This window comes from Elephantulus edwardii, unplaced genomic scaffold, assembly GCF_000299155.1.
Source record: "Elephantulus edwardii isolate Elephantulus edwardi_28Jun2011 unplaced genomic scaffold, EleEdw1.0 scaffold00064, whole genome shotgun sequence".
NCBI classification, from domain to species: domain Eukaryota; kingdom Metazoa; phylum Chordata; class Mammalia; order Macroscelidea; family Macroscelididae; genus Elephantulus; species Elephantulus edwardii.
Genome location: NW_006399814.1, coordinates 7,803,189 through 7,815,817, shown reverse-complemented (window position 1 = coordinate 7,815,817; position 12,629 = coordinate 7,803,189). Strand labels below are relative to the sequence as shown.

The 12,629-nt window shown below is 55.4% G+C and overlaps 1 protein-coding gene across 1 annotated transcript in view; it reads left to right on the top strand.

Annotated features, from left to right (window-relative positions):
• Positions 1–12,629, top strand: part of RIBC2 (RIB43A domain with coiled-coils 2) — a 15,028-nt gene that overhangs the window by 590 nt on the left and 1,809 nt on the right. The window contains exons 2-6 of the mRNA XM_006888032.1: positions 638–719; positions 5,632–5,976; positions 9,375–9,493; positions 10,891–11,118; positions 12,291–12,457. Coding sequence (XP_006888094.1) covers positions 638–719; positions 5,632–5,976; positions 9,375–9,493; positions 10,891–11,118; positions 12,291–12,457 — 941 coding nt within the window. The remainder of the gene's footprint in view (positions 1–637; positions 720–5,631; positions 5,977–9,374; positions 9,494–10,890; positions 11,119–12,290; positions 12,458–12,629) is intronic.

Genomic DNA, 12,629 nt, shown 5'->3' with positions numbered 1-12,629 from the left:
CAGGATGGAGTACAGGGTAGGGGACAGGACGAAGGACAGGACAGAGGACAGGGCAGGGGACAGGCAGGGAGCAGGACAGAGCAGGATGGATGGAGTACAGGGCAGGGGACAGGACGAAGGACAGGGCAGTAGGCAGGACAGGGAGCAGGACGGAGGTCAGGGCAGGGGGCAGGACAGGGAATAGGACAGCAGGACGGAGGACGGCAGGAGGCAGGGCAAGAGGCAGGACGGAGGACAGGACAGCGGGCAGGACGGAGGACAGGGCAGGGGGCAGGACAGGGGACAGGACAGCAGGATGGAGGACAGGGCAGGGGGCAGGACGGAGGACAGGACGGAACAGCACAGAAGACAGGGCAGGGAGCAAGCAGCAACCTCTGAGGACTTGATTGAGGCCAGGCGGTCAGTGCTGTGCAGGCATCAGTGAGCAACGATTGCTGAAGGGGAATCAGGCTTCCTGGAGCCGGTTGTGCTGGTTCACCCAAAGAAAGGGGCAGAAAGCTCTGGGGAAAGTCCAGGTTGCAGGGACATTAGGTGCGTGGGTCCTCAGTTTGTTTACAATGGGAAAAGGCTGCACTGAGAAGTTAGATTATTACCAATGGTTTAGAATTAACCCCCCCTCCTGGTTTTCTGTTCCCAGGGAGACCCACGTGCCTGGGACGTCCAGGTTCAGGAACAGAAAATCAGAGAAGCCACTGAAAAAGCTAGACATGAAACCTTTGGTGAGCGTTTCTTGAGTGACAGTCTAGTGGCGGTGTGACTCCCAACACCTGTCCTGATTCCTACAGTTAGATGGAATAAGTGTCAGGTTCATGCTCCTCGTTCCTTTACAATTCCATTCTTTCTTGAGCCCAACAAGTGAGTGAATGATCTCTTTTAAAAACAACCCTCTGAATTTTGATGTGAACCCAAGAAAATCTGTTTAAAAGGTAGAAGTTCAGGTTTTCTTAAAAAAAAAAAGCCCCATGTGAAGAGCTTTAACACACGGAAGCACACACACATACTCATTCTCCACCAGAACGTTCCCTGGAAGATGGTTGTACACAGAATGTCTGGGGTTTCTCCCAGTTGACAACCCCCCTTGTACTCTTGAGCAGACAGAGATGGGTATGGTTGACGGAAATGTTCCTCCTCTTAGTTGGAGGCCTTGCAAGGTGTCAAGCGCCAGATGTGCTTGGCTAGCAACATGTTGGTGGTTCAAATCTATCCTTCAAATCTCTAGGATTGCTATGCCTCATACTAGACTCAAAGGCACCTAACAACAGCAACAGAGTATCTGTACCAGGGGATTGTCAGTTGATTTTAAAAAAGTGTGCAGAAAAATGGGGAAGGAATTATAACAAAATGTTTGTTGCAGGGTGCCACTGAGTCAATTCTGACTCCGGTAACCCTAAGAGACATAGGGGTTCCAAGCTATGATCTTTACAGAGAGCACCAGGTCTTCTTTTCTATGGAGTCACTGGGTGGGTTTGAACCTCCAGCCTTCAGGTTAGCACCTGAGCACTTACTCATTGCATAACTGAGGCTCCTTACCAAAACGTGGCTAGACTTGAGAGAGTAGGTATGTGTATATCCATATGCACATACCTGCAAACACATAAATGTACATGTGTTCCTGGTTGGTAGAAACAGTTACAGTGCTCAACTTCTAATTGAAAGGTTGGCAGCTTGAGTCTTAACAGACGTGCCTTGAAAGAAAGGCCTGGTGATGCGCTGCTCCAGAATGAGCCCTTGTCAACCTCCCGGAGCCCAGCAGTGACACACAGAGTCCCCATGAGTTGGAGTTGATTCTGTGGTAAAAGGCCACAGGGGCTGGGGCTTCCCAGAGTGTGCTGTGTTGGCCGCTGACTGAATTCACCAGTCACGTTAGAGGCGTGAGATTGGCCATCTCCTCCTGTAGAGGTTGGTAGCCGTGGATTTACAGGGTCACTGTGGGTTGGAATCTACTTGACAGCAGTCAGGTTTTGGGTTTTATAGGTGGTGTAAATATAGTATGCAAGTAGATTGTAACTCACCATCAAGAAAATGTAGATTCTCATCCCTGGGCCAGTTGGCAGCAGCGTGACAGATGGAGAAGAGATTGAAGATTGGTTGCTTTGTTCCACATTAAACACCCTTGGCATCAGTAGTCAGGGAATCAAAAGACAAATAGCACTGGGAAAATCTGCCGTCAGGAACCTCTCCAGAGTCCTAAAGAGAAGCAATTATCAGTCTAGAAACTATGGTGCACCTGATCCAGGCCATGGTCTTCTCAGTTATCTGGTATGCATCAGAGAGCTGGACAATGACCAAAGTTGACAGAAGAAGAATTGATATCTTTGATTTGTAGTGCTGGAGAAGAATATTGAACATACCATGAATGCCAAGAGAACTAATAGATCTGTCCTGGAGAGGGTGAAACCAAGCTGCTCCTTGGAGACAAGGATTTTGATGCTCTTCTGTCTCACATACTTTAGGCACGTGGCCAGGAGGGACTTGGAGAAGAATGTCATGCTTGAAAGGGTAGAGGGACAGCGCAGGAGAGGAAGACCCAGTATGAGATAGATTGACACACTGACTGGGTTAATGAGGATAGGTGTATCAGAGACAGTGAGATTGGCTCAAGATAGCACAGCATTCAGAATTAATTGTGTTGGGTTGCTGTGAGTCATGATTGACTTGATGGTACATAACAACTTCTCTGTGTAGCTGAGGGGTCCCCAGCCTCCCCATTTTTCTCTCTTCCTCCGAGGTACACATTCCCACACGTGTTTTTGTACTTTTGATATAATACATGGGAGCATTTTTCTGCTCTTTCAGTGTTTACATAAATGCCATCCCATTGAATGATGTCTTTGGCAACATGTTTTGTGTTTTAATATGCAACATCATATTTTTAAAATTAATCCATGATCCACAGGAAATAATCTTTTTATTACGTGAGTTAAGCATGGTTTCTTGATCCATTTCCCTTGGGAGGTGATTCACTCTTTGCATGGTTAGCCCTGCATCTGTCGTGCACGTGTGTGGGAGGGACCTAAAAGTGGGCCTGAGAGGCTGTCCAGTGTGCGCAGTTTCCACGTTGGGGCAGGAAGGGTCCTGAGCACTCTACGCCCACGTGAGTGAGAGGCCTCGCTTCCCACATCCGTCCTGGTTCTCACCAGTGCCTACCTCGCCAGCTCAGTGGAGGCGTCCCATCCTGTGAGGCTGATCTTTCACAAGCTTATTGATCATTCAGGTTTATTGTCAGTGATTTCTTTGTCCTTGTCCTTTGCCCATGTTTTTCCTGTTGGGTGATTTAATTTGTAGTTGCTCTTTGCCCATTAGGGTTAAAACCAGTGGCCTCCGAGACAGTTCTGATTCCTGACGCCCACATGGGGAGCAGAGCAGAACTGCGCTCTGTGTGGTTTCCCGTGGCTGGGGGTTTTCCAGAAGATACCAGGCCTTTCTTCTGTGGTGCCTCTGGGGAGAGTGAATCTCCAGGCTTTCACTCAGCATCCGAGTGCTCAGGCCATTGGGACGACACAGGATCTAATGGCTGGTGCACTGCTGGGAAAAGGTTAGAGGGCCGCGTCCCTCAGAGGCACTTCCACCATCTGCACTACCCACTGACCCTGTGCACTACCCCAGGAATGCAGAGGGAGCTCTGCTGGCCTAGCGGGGAGGAGTTGCACTGCCAGCACAAAGGCATGCAGTTTGAATTCACCTCGTGGTTTGAACACCAGTTCCTTCATGAGAAAAAGGTGCGCAATCTCCTCCCGTGCGATTTACAGCCTCTGACGCCCACTGGCGGTCAGCAATGCGTCAGCTCCATCTTCATGGCACATAACAAGGGCTTCATCTGTTAAAGACCCTCAGACCACTGTGTGGAATTGATTCCAAGTCCTGGCTTCCCTTGTGGACTTACACAGTGGCGGTATCGGGGTCTCAAGTGCAGCAGACATTGGGAGTGTGGTGCAAGACAGGGTGGTATTTCATTCTGTGTGGAGGGTCACTGTGGGTTGGAAGCCACTGGGCATCACCTGACAACACATAAAGAGCCTTCTAGGACAGGGTAGACCTGTGCCGTGGGGCCTCCCAGGCTGTACGTCTTCATGGAAGCAGCCTGGATCTCTTAATCCTTCCATAGTAAGGATTGTTGTTGTTTGGTGCCGTCAAATCAGCACTGACCCTCCAGCAGGTTTTCAGAGATAGTAAATTGCCTTGTGACAGTCGAGGATTCAAACCAAGTACCTTTGGGATTGCAGCGCAGCTTCTTAACATTTCTTTTTGTTTGGGGCCATCAAGACAAGCACGACTCAGCAGCTCTGTGAACACAAGATCTGAACCCTGATCTAGCCTGTGCCATCTCCACACTTCCTGACACAAGAGCCCATTGCAGCAGTCACTGTGTCCACCCCGTTGAGGATCTCCCTCTCCTTCGCCAACCCTGCACCCTTCCCAGCATCATGTCCTTCTCCAAGGAATAGCACCTCCTAGGGGGATACTAATCCTTTGATGCATCCCCGTGGCCAAGTGGCTACAAGTTGCACTGTTTGAATCCACCAGCTGCACCTTGGGAGAAGGATGGGCAGTCCCCTCCCGGACAATTTCAGGTTGCGGAAAGACCACCAGGGGGTCAGCTCTGACTCAATTCCGACTCAATGGCTCTGACATAAAAGGAACCCTTGAATGACCGCCTTACTTTTTTGTACAGATGTGTCACTTTAGTGGTATAGGAGTCAAGTCCTGGGCAGTTCTTCACAGGGGCAGTGACTCCAACCCAGCAGCCCCTCCAGGGGAGGAAGAGGCTGTCATCTCTGCGCCCACAGATTGCTGCCAGGGAGAGCCAGCGAGCTGACTCCACTGAGCAGCTCTCAGCTCTGAGCTTCGGAGAGAGACTCAGGCCTGGTGTTCATAAGGCCGCTGAGTCGTCCTCCACTTGCCGGCACCTAACAACAACAACAACGTAACTGCAAACAGCACATCGAAACCCTCCCTGATCCTGAGCCGTCCTCACCATTTCCTCTGGGCCTCGCTGCCCGTTGTTGTGGACACTGGGTCGTTAGGAGTGAGAATCTTCCTCCCTGCATTTGGACTTTGGGGTTATGGCTTTTACAAAAACTCTTACTAAATTTCATTCAAATGAAGGGTGTCTTTCTCCTCTGAATCTTCCCCCCACCCACCCAGTTTATTTACAAAATTCTAATACAAATGTGAACAAATTATTTCCATTTCCCTCACCCCTAACCCATCAAATTGTACAACCCAATGATTAATCCCCACTTCCCCCTGCACATCCACATCCCTCTGCTTCCAGCCTCTCCCACCCCTCCTGGATCCTTATATACTCATTCTACAATAACGGTCCTATACAATATTTATCCTTGTGAGACTGAGTTAGTTCACTCAGCATAATGCTCTCCAGTCCCTCCCAAGTTAGGTTATAATTTACAAAGTCATTCCTCCTGGGTACTGCATAGTATTCCATTGTGTGAATGTACCATGATTTCTCAATCCATTTGTGGTTGGATATTTGGGCTGTTTCCATGTTCTTGCAGTGGTGAATAATGCTGCCAGGAACATTGGTGTACAAATCTCAGTTTGTGCCTCAATTCTCATATTTCAAGCTATATTCCAAGTAGTGGAATAGCTGGGTCTTCTCCCCTCTCTTAGCGGCTGAGATGCGGCAGAACGACAAAATCGCGTGCATCCTGGAGAACCGGCAGCAGCGAGACCGGCGGAACCTCTGCCGTGCGCTCAACGACTTCCAGCAGCACTACCAGATGCCCGAATCGCGCCGGGAATTTGACTTGTCGGACCCCAGGGCCCTCCAGAGAGACCTTCCAGCCGGGCGGTCGTGCACTGACGTTCAGAACTCTGTCTCAGGAATGCAGAGCTTCATGGGGGAGGATCTGAACTTCCAGGAGAGGAAGAAATTCCAGCAGGAACAGAACAGAGAGTGGTCCTTGCAGCAGCAGCGGGAACGGCAGAATGCCCGTGCCGACCGCAGGGCTGCAGGTAATGAACCGAGGCGGCCTGGCCTTGCTGCCCCCGTCCCCAGCCAACCCCCAGCTCTTGTTACTGTTAGCTGCTGACACTGGCCTCCCACCCTGATCCGTGGGGGAGCTGTGCACAGTGTGGTCAGACCTGTGTGCTCCAAAGGCCTTCTCCGGGCTCATTCTCCAAAGCGGGTCACCAGGCCTTCGTCCTAGCCTGCCCTCATCTAGAAGCGCCGATGACGCCTGGCCAATGGCCCAGCAGAGTGCAGGCCTCCACTGACAGATGGGTGATGTTTGCACATGAGGTGCATTGGCCAGGACTCGAACCCTGGTCTCCCACGCAGAAGACGGGAAGCCTGCCATTGAACCCCTGAGCTGTTAAGGTTGCGTTGGTGTGCACAGCCCCACAGCAGTGGCTTGCACTCCAGGAAGGAAGGCTCTCCACCCACTCATTCACTGGTCACCGGGAGACTTGGAGGGGGCATTCTGTGTGAGGCTGTTTTCAGTTCCTGCCCTGAAGGTTCCCAGTGCGCTGGCGCAGGTGTGTGGGAGGTAGGCTGCGGTGGTGGCTCTTAGGTGCCATCATGTCGGCTCCCAGTCGCGTGTACAACAGAAAGGAATGCTGCCCGGCCTGGCACTGTCCAATGGTGGCTGCTGGGTGGCAGCCCGTTGTTGGGACCGCTGTTCCAATCCTCTGCTTTACTGAGAATGATGCCCTCCCCTGGGGACTGGCCCCCTGACAGCAAGCCCAGAGCATGAGAGATGGGGTGTGGCCACCCTCACTTCTGAGAGGCCCTTCCTGGGGGACCAGCCCCCTGACGGCAAGCCCAGAGCATGAGAGATGGGATCGTGACATCCTTACCCGTGAAGGACCCTCCCCTGGGGACCGGCCCCCTGACGGCAAGCCCAGAGCACTTGATACGAGGTGGTGCCACCCTCACTCCTGAGAGGCCCTGTGTCTGCATGTCTTCAGCGCAGTTGGGTTGCTCTTTGACATCCATCATGTGTTCCACATTCTCCATCAACACCGTAATTCAAAGGCATCAATCCTTCCTCAGACTTCCTTGTTCACTGTCCAGCCTTCACGTGCCTGTATGCTGTTGTTCGTGGTGTGATTTGGACTGTAACTCCTAACAGCCCTGTGAACAACAGACAGTAAGCCTGCCCCGTCCTCACAGTCTCTGCTGTGCTCTGTGTTGCCACAGCCACTGTGTCAATTCTGCTCGTTGAGGGTCGTCTCCTTTGCTGACTCTTTCCTCAGCTTGATGACCTTTTCCAAGGACTGGCACTTCCTGGCAATACGTCCAGAGTGTGTGAGGTGACTGAGAAGCCCTGGACCCAGCTGAGTGTAACCTGGGCTCCAGTGACCTCCCGGACAAAGACCAGCCTTTCTCCTGAGAGGTTGCGGAGAAGCCCAGGCAGCCCTGCTTTGTCCTGGGTCTGTCCCTTCGTGCCCTCTCTCTCTCTCGGCACCAGCCACCGGCCCCACCCTGTGGTCATGCTGACGGCTGGGAGGCCTCACCATGGAAAAAGTGTCCCTGCTCTCATGGAGCTGAGAAGCAGGAGTGACATCCAGGCAGCCTGGGAGAGACCTGCAATATAGCAGATACTCCGATAACCCAAATCACAGATTTTTTTTGTTCCTCGGTGACTCTGAAAGTTTTTGACACTAGGCTGCAGTCTATCACATGTGCAGTGTCATCATGGAAAGGCTTGAAACACTGTGAGAGTTACCAGAAAGCGACAGAGACATGAAGAGAGACGTAAAACCCACGGCCTTCATATCAGTGTCAACTCCCAGTGACCCTCTCGGACGGCTCGGAACTGCCCCCAGGTTTCCAAGGCCCTGAGCGTGACAGAAGCCAACTGCCACGTCCTCCTCCCGTGGAGAAGCCAGTGGGTTCAAACCCCTGCCCTCCTGGTTCGTAGCCAGCTCGTTAACCACTGTGCCACCAAGGAGCGGGACCCAGCTGGGGCGTGACAAGGGCAGGGGTGCACGGAGCTGACCCAGAAGACCCTCCGTGGGTCATCGTCACATCACACAGGAGCCGTCTGTTCAGCAGACCTGACCCTCGCTGTCCCCTGCAGGGAAGGCGTATTCGTTGACAGCTCTCATCCCTGTAACACCGGCTGCCGTTGATGAGATTCCAGCTGACGGCAGGCCTGTAGGACTCCCCCTGCCTCATCTCTCCTTGGTGGGTGTGGACCTCCGGCCTTTTAGCCAGCAGCTGAATGATTAACCGCAGCACCCCCCGAGTCCCCTGCAGTCAGCACGTGCTGTTGGAAAGTATGGTGCTAGTAGACTTGCTTGATGTGTCATTGCCACAAACCTGCCATTAAAAAAAACCCCAAAACCAAACCCACGAAACAGAGATCACCAACAATACAAATTTAAAAACTCTCAGTGCCTGCAAAGCACAGTGTGATGGGATGAGGTCTGCTGTGCCCAGGAGGACACCTCATGATGGGAACCAGGGAGCCCGGCCAGGGAGCTGCTCTCTCAGGCACGCCTCTCCGGTGGCTCTCCGTCTGCTGGGTGGTCCGTCCTCCTCCCAGCCTGGCATCTCAAGGCTGGTGGTTCGGAGCTGCTGAAGGCCTGCTGCCTAAGAGGCCCGCTCTCCACGAGCACTCGCCCCTCGGATGCTTCCCTCCAGACTTCTGCCTCCTCTGAACCTTCTCTGGTTAAGATGACCGTGATCACTGAGTCACCTGACCCACAGGGGACTTGTCCACCTTGGCGTGTCAGTTGCCTGATGCATAGACCACCACCTCCTCCTGGAAGCACTCACTCCTTTTGGCATCCAGGACCCCCTCTTGGCCTGGCTTCCTTCCCCCTTCAAGGGTTTTTGTTCATCTTCCGAGGCCTTCGGTGTCACTCTCATCTGTACCCAGTACCTAGGCTATGTCCTCTGTCCCCTTGGGGTTTTCACCTGGCTCGTGGCTTTCACTATCACCCTATACCATCATTTCCCAAATTTGTATCTCCAGCCTGGATCGTCCCCGAGTCCAGTTCTTAAGTCCAGCTGCTTCTGGACATTTCACTCCTCTTGGGTATAACAAACAGGGCCCAGAACAGATTGCTCCCAGTGCGAGGATAAACTCACTGCCCTGTTGACTGACCCTCGTGCTCTGGCCTGACTGCCACCGCTCGCTCTGCCCATCTCGTTCTCGTCTCACCACCCTGTCTGCCTTTGTGCCCCTGTCCTGCCCCCGCCTGGCCCTGCGGTCCTCACTGGCACACCGCGATCTTGGTTAGAATGAGCCCTCCTAGCCCATACCAGCCCTCAGGTGGGCCCTGCCACAGTTCTGACCCCTGTTCTTGGGGCTGGGGTATACGAGGGAAGGGTGAGTGAGTGGCCCCCGTGGGGTGCCCTTCAAGGATGGGGCCTGGTGGGCTAAGTGGCAGTCCCCTTGCAGAGGCCCTGTACGCACAGACGCGGCTGCAGCTGGACCACACAGCCCAGCACCTGCAGTCACTGGAGGATTCCTCCAAGAAGGCGAGGTGTGTGCTGGTGAAGGAATTCAACCGGAACCAGGTATGGCTCCCCCAGACGGAGGATGCACGCGGCGGTTCTGCAGGTCCTGGGGTACCCCTGACCCAGGCCTGCTCCATCCCCAAGCCAGGGGCCAGCACAGAGGCAGATGAGACCCCCACCCTGCTCCTTAGCACTGAACCCCCAAAACCAGATCTACCCCAGCCTCCCCAGCAAGTGTACCCTGACTCTGGGTGAACTTGTTGGCACTACAGGGGAGCACCGTGCAGTGCCCCCCAGGCTGTAATCGCCGTGGAAGCTGACTGACTGCCACGCCTTTCCCCAGAGTGCCTGGTGGCTTTGAACTGCAGATCACGGGGATAGCAGCCAAGCACTGACCGCTGTGCTGCCAGGGCTTGAATTGGGCCCTGTCCAGCTGCACAGCAGGGGACTGTGCAGTGCTGTGGAGCTGGCCTCCCGTGGGCCCCTGTGGAGGCCTGGGCACCTGGTCAGGGGCTCTCCCCGCGGCGCTCGGCAGCCGTGGGGTACTGGCTAACTGTCCGGACCCTCCTGACTTTTCAGAGAGACGGTCACAGCCCAGAGTGGGAGGTGGCCTGCCCCGGGTCACAGGGCACTCACCCCACTTGACAGACTGTGACCTGGGGAGCCATTCTTAAGACCCGGGGCTGCTGGCCGAAATGCAGCAGCAGCAGCACTGCGTGACAGCGTGTGCCACCTTTTAGAAGTCCCTGTGGGACTCTGCTTGGGTTCTTGGGGGTCCCTGCACATCCAGGGATGTTACCAGGATGACGGGGAGGAGCACAGAGCCCTCGCCTGAGGCGGGGCCAAGCGACAGAGACAGCAGCTCAGCAGCTGAGCTCTTCAACCACTGCGCCACCAGGGCTCCCAAACACAGGTCTCCGGAAGACCACTGCCAGTGAGTCACTGCTGACAGGTCTCCCAGGGACCCAGCAGGACAGCGCGGACCTGCCCTGTAGACGCTCCATACCTGCAGCCGGCTCTGGTGGCCTAGTGGCAAGAAGCTGCACTGCAACCCCAAAGGCATGAGGTTCAAGGCCGTCGGCTGCTCTGTCCAGTTGATTAAAGGCCTCTGAAAACCTGCCATGAGTCAGTTCTGATTCGTATGGTACACAACACCGACCACCTTCTCAGGAACAAGCTCCCTGAGCACTGGGGCTTTGAACCTCTGACCTTTCTTTCAGTCAGTAGCTAAGGCCTACAGCCCCACTAAGGGTCTCAAAACAAAGACCAGTAGCTCGTGTGTACCCGCCAGTACCATGATGAGACACCCCCCCTTCCCACCTGGCAACATCTCAATGGCCAGGGGTCCAAGGCCCTCACCCACCCAGCTGTCCTTTCAAACCTTCTCTTGGGGTCACCTGGGCAGTGTCCCGGCCTGCTCCCCAGGTCTCCTAGCTCTCTGCATCTCTTCTGCCCAGGCTCTGGAGGCTGCAGCCAGGAGACAGCAGGAGAAAAAGCAAGAAGAAGAGGACAACCTGGCGGAGATCGCCAGCCTGCTGCGTGGGGACCTGCTCTCAGAGGCCCCGCAACAGGCCACCAGCTCCTTCGGGCCTCACCGCGTGGTCCCCGACCGCTGGAAGGGCATGAGCCAGGAGCAGCTGCAGAACATCCGCCTGGTGCAGAGGCAGCAAGTCCAGGAGAAGCTGGTGCCGCCCCCTCCCCTGCACAGTCCCAGAGGCCGCACGGGTGGGGCTTGGTCCCATTGGGACTGGCTGTAGTGAGCCCAGCCTCTAGGGAGGAAGGCCAGGCTGAGGAGCTGGGGCTGCCGGTGGGAGGGGGCCCATGGGCAATGCAGAGACCCCAGGGAGGCTCTCATTCTGGGTGCAGATGGACCTGGCTCAGTCCCTGTGCCCCCCTAAAGCATCTCTGCTGACTTCAGGCCCCTGGGAACCCCAGGAGAGGAACCTGAGGGCCAAGAATCCAGCACCTAGTCTGGAGGTTCGAGGCCAGGCACCACCTGCATTCTCAGCCGGGTGGGGGCTGGGCCTCGCACAGCTGTCCGTTTCGGTCTGACCGCATCGGTGGGACCCTTGACCCTCGTGGGATGAGTCTAAGACCCCAGAAGTGGAGGAGGGAGACTTAGCCCCACCAGGTTCTGCTTCTGGTGGGCCCTAAGGACATGAGCTAGTGAGTCACATGGCATGGCTGATGGAGGGAGAGCTGGTGCTGGATGAGATGCACGGCCGACCCAGAGGCCCCAGCAGCCCCCAGGAAAGGATGGCCCATCTCTTCTCCTTGTGTGATTCCCAGCCTCTGAAGCCTGGTGGCGGAAGGGTCAGCTGTGAGCTGGAACTGACTTGTTGGCCCTGGGTTTGTGTGTCTGCTGTCATGGCTGGTGAGGTGTTGTGGTAGCCAGTGGCTTGACCAGCTGTTACCAAAAGGCTGGATTTGAACCCAAGCACTGCGGAGTAAAGATTTACAGCCTGGGGTCCTCAGGGCAGTTCTGCCCTGTGGTCACTTGAGTCACAGTACGCTTTGGTGCAGTGTGTTTGGGTCTGGTTTTGATGATGAGTTTGAGCCCACCTTCTGCATGATTCCAGTGGTCTCAAGAGGCACAAGGTTTTCTGGGGTCCTGAATGGCAAGAAGCAATGGGCAGCGTTGCCGAAATGTAGGGGCCAGGCAGGCTCACCCCTGAAGGGGACCCGAGGTCCTTGGTGGGGTCCTCCAGCACCATGTCCACCCTGAGTGATGGGAGGGATCCACCCAGCAGCCCGTGGGGGTCAGGGAGGCTGGGAGGCCGCTTGGGGTGTTCCTGTCCACTCGTCAGGTGGAGGCCTGGTCTCCTGGGAGGCGGTGGTAAGTCGTCCCTCCCTCCAGAGGCTCCAGGAGGAGGAGCGCCAGCGGGACCTGGACTGGGACCGGCAGCACAGCCAGAAGGTGCGGGCCGGCCTGCTGTCCGAGCGGGAGAGGCAGCGACAGCTCCGTGAGCAGCGGCGGGAGCTGGACCGCAGTAACCACTGCCTGGCCCAGGAGCAGCGCCTGCAGTGAGTGAGCAGGGGCTGGGGGACTGAGGAGCACGCTGGGGACTGAGGGGCACGCTGAGGACTGAGGGGCATGCTGGGGACTTGAGGGGCACGCTGCGGACTGGGGGGCACGCTGGGGACTGAGGGGCACGCTGGGGACTGAGGGGCACGCTGGGGACTGAGGGGCACGCTG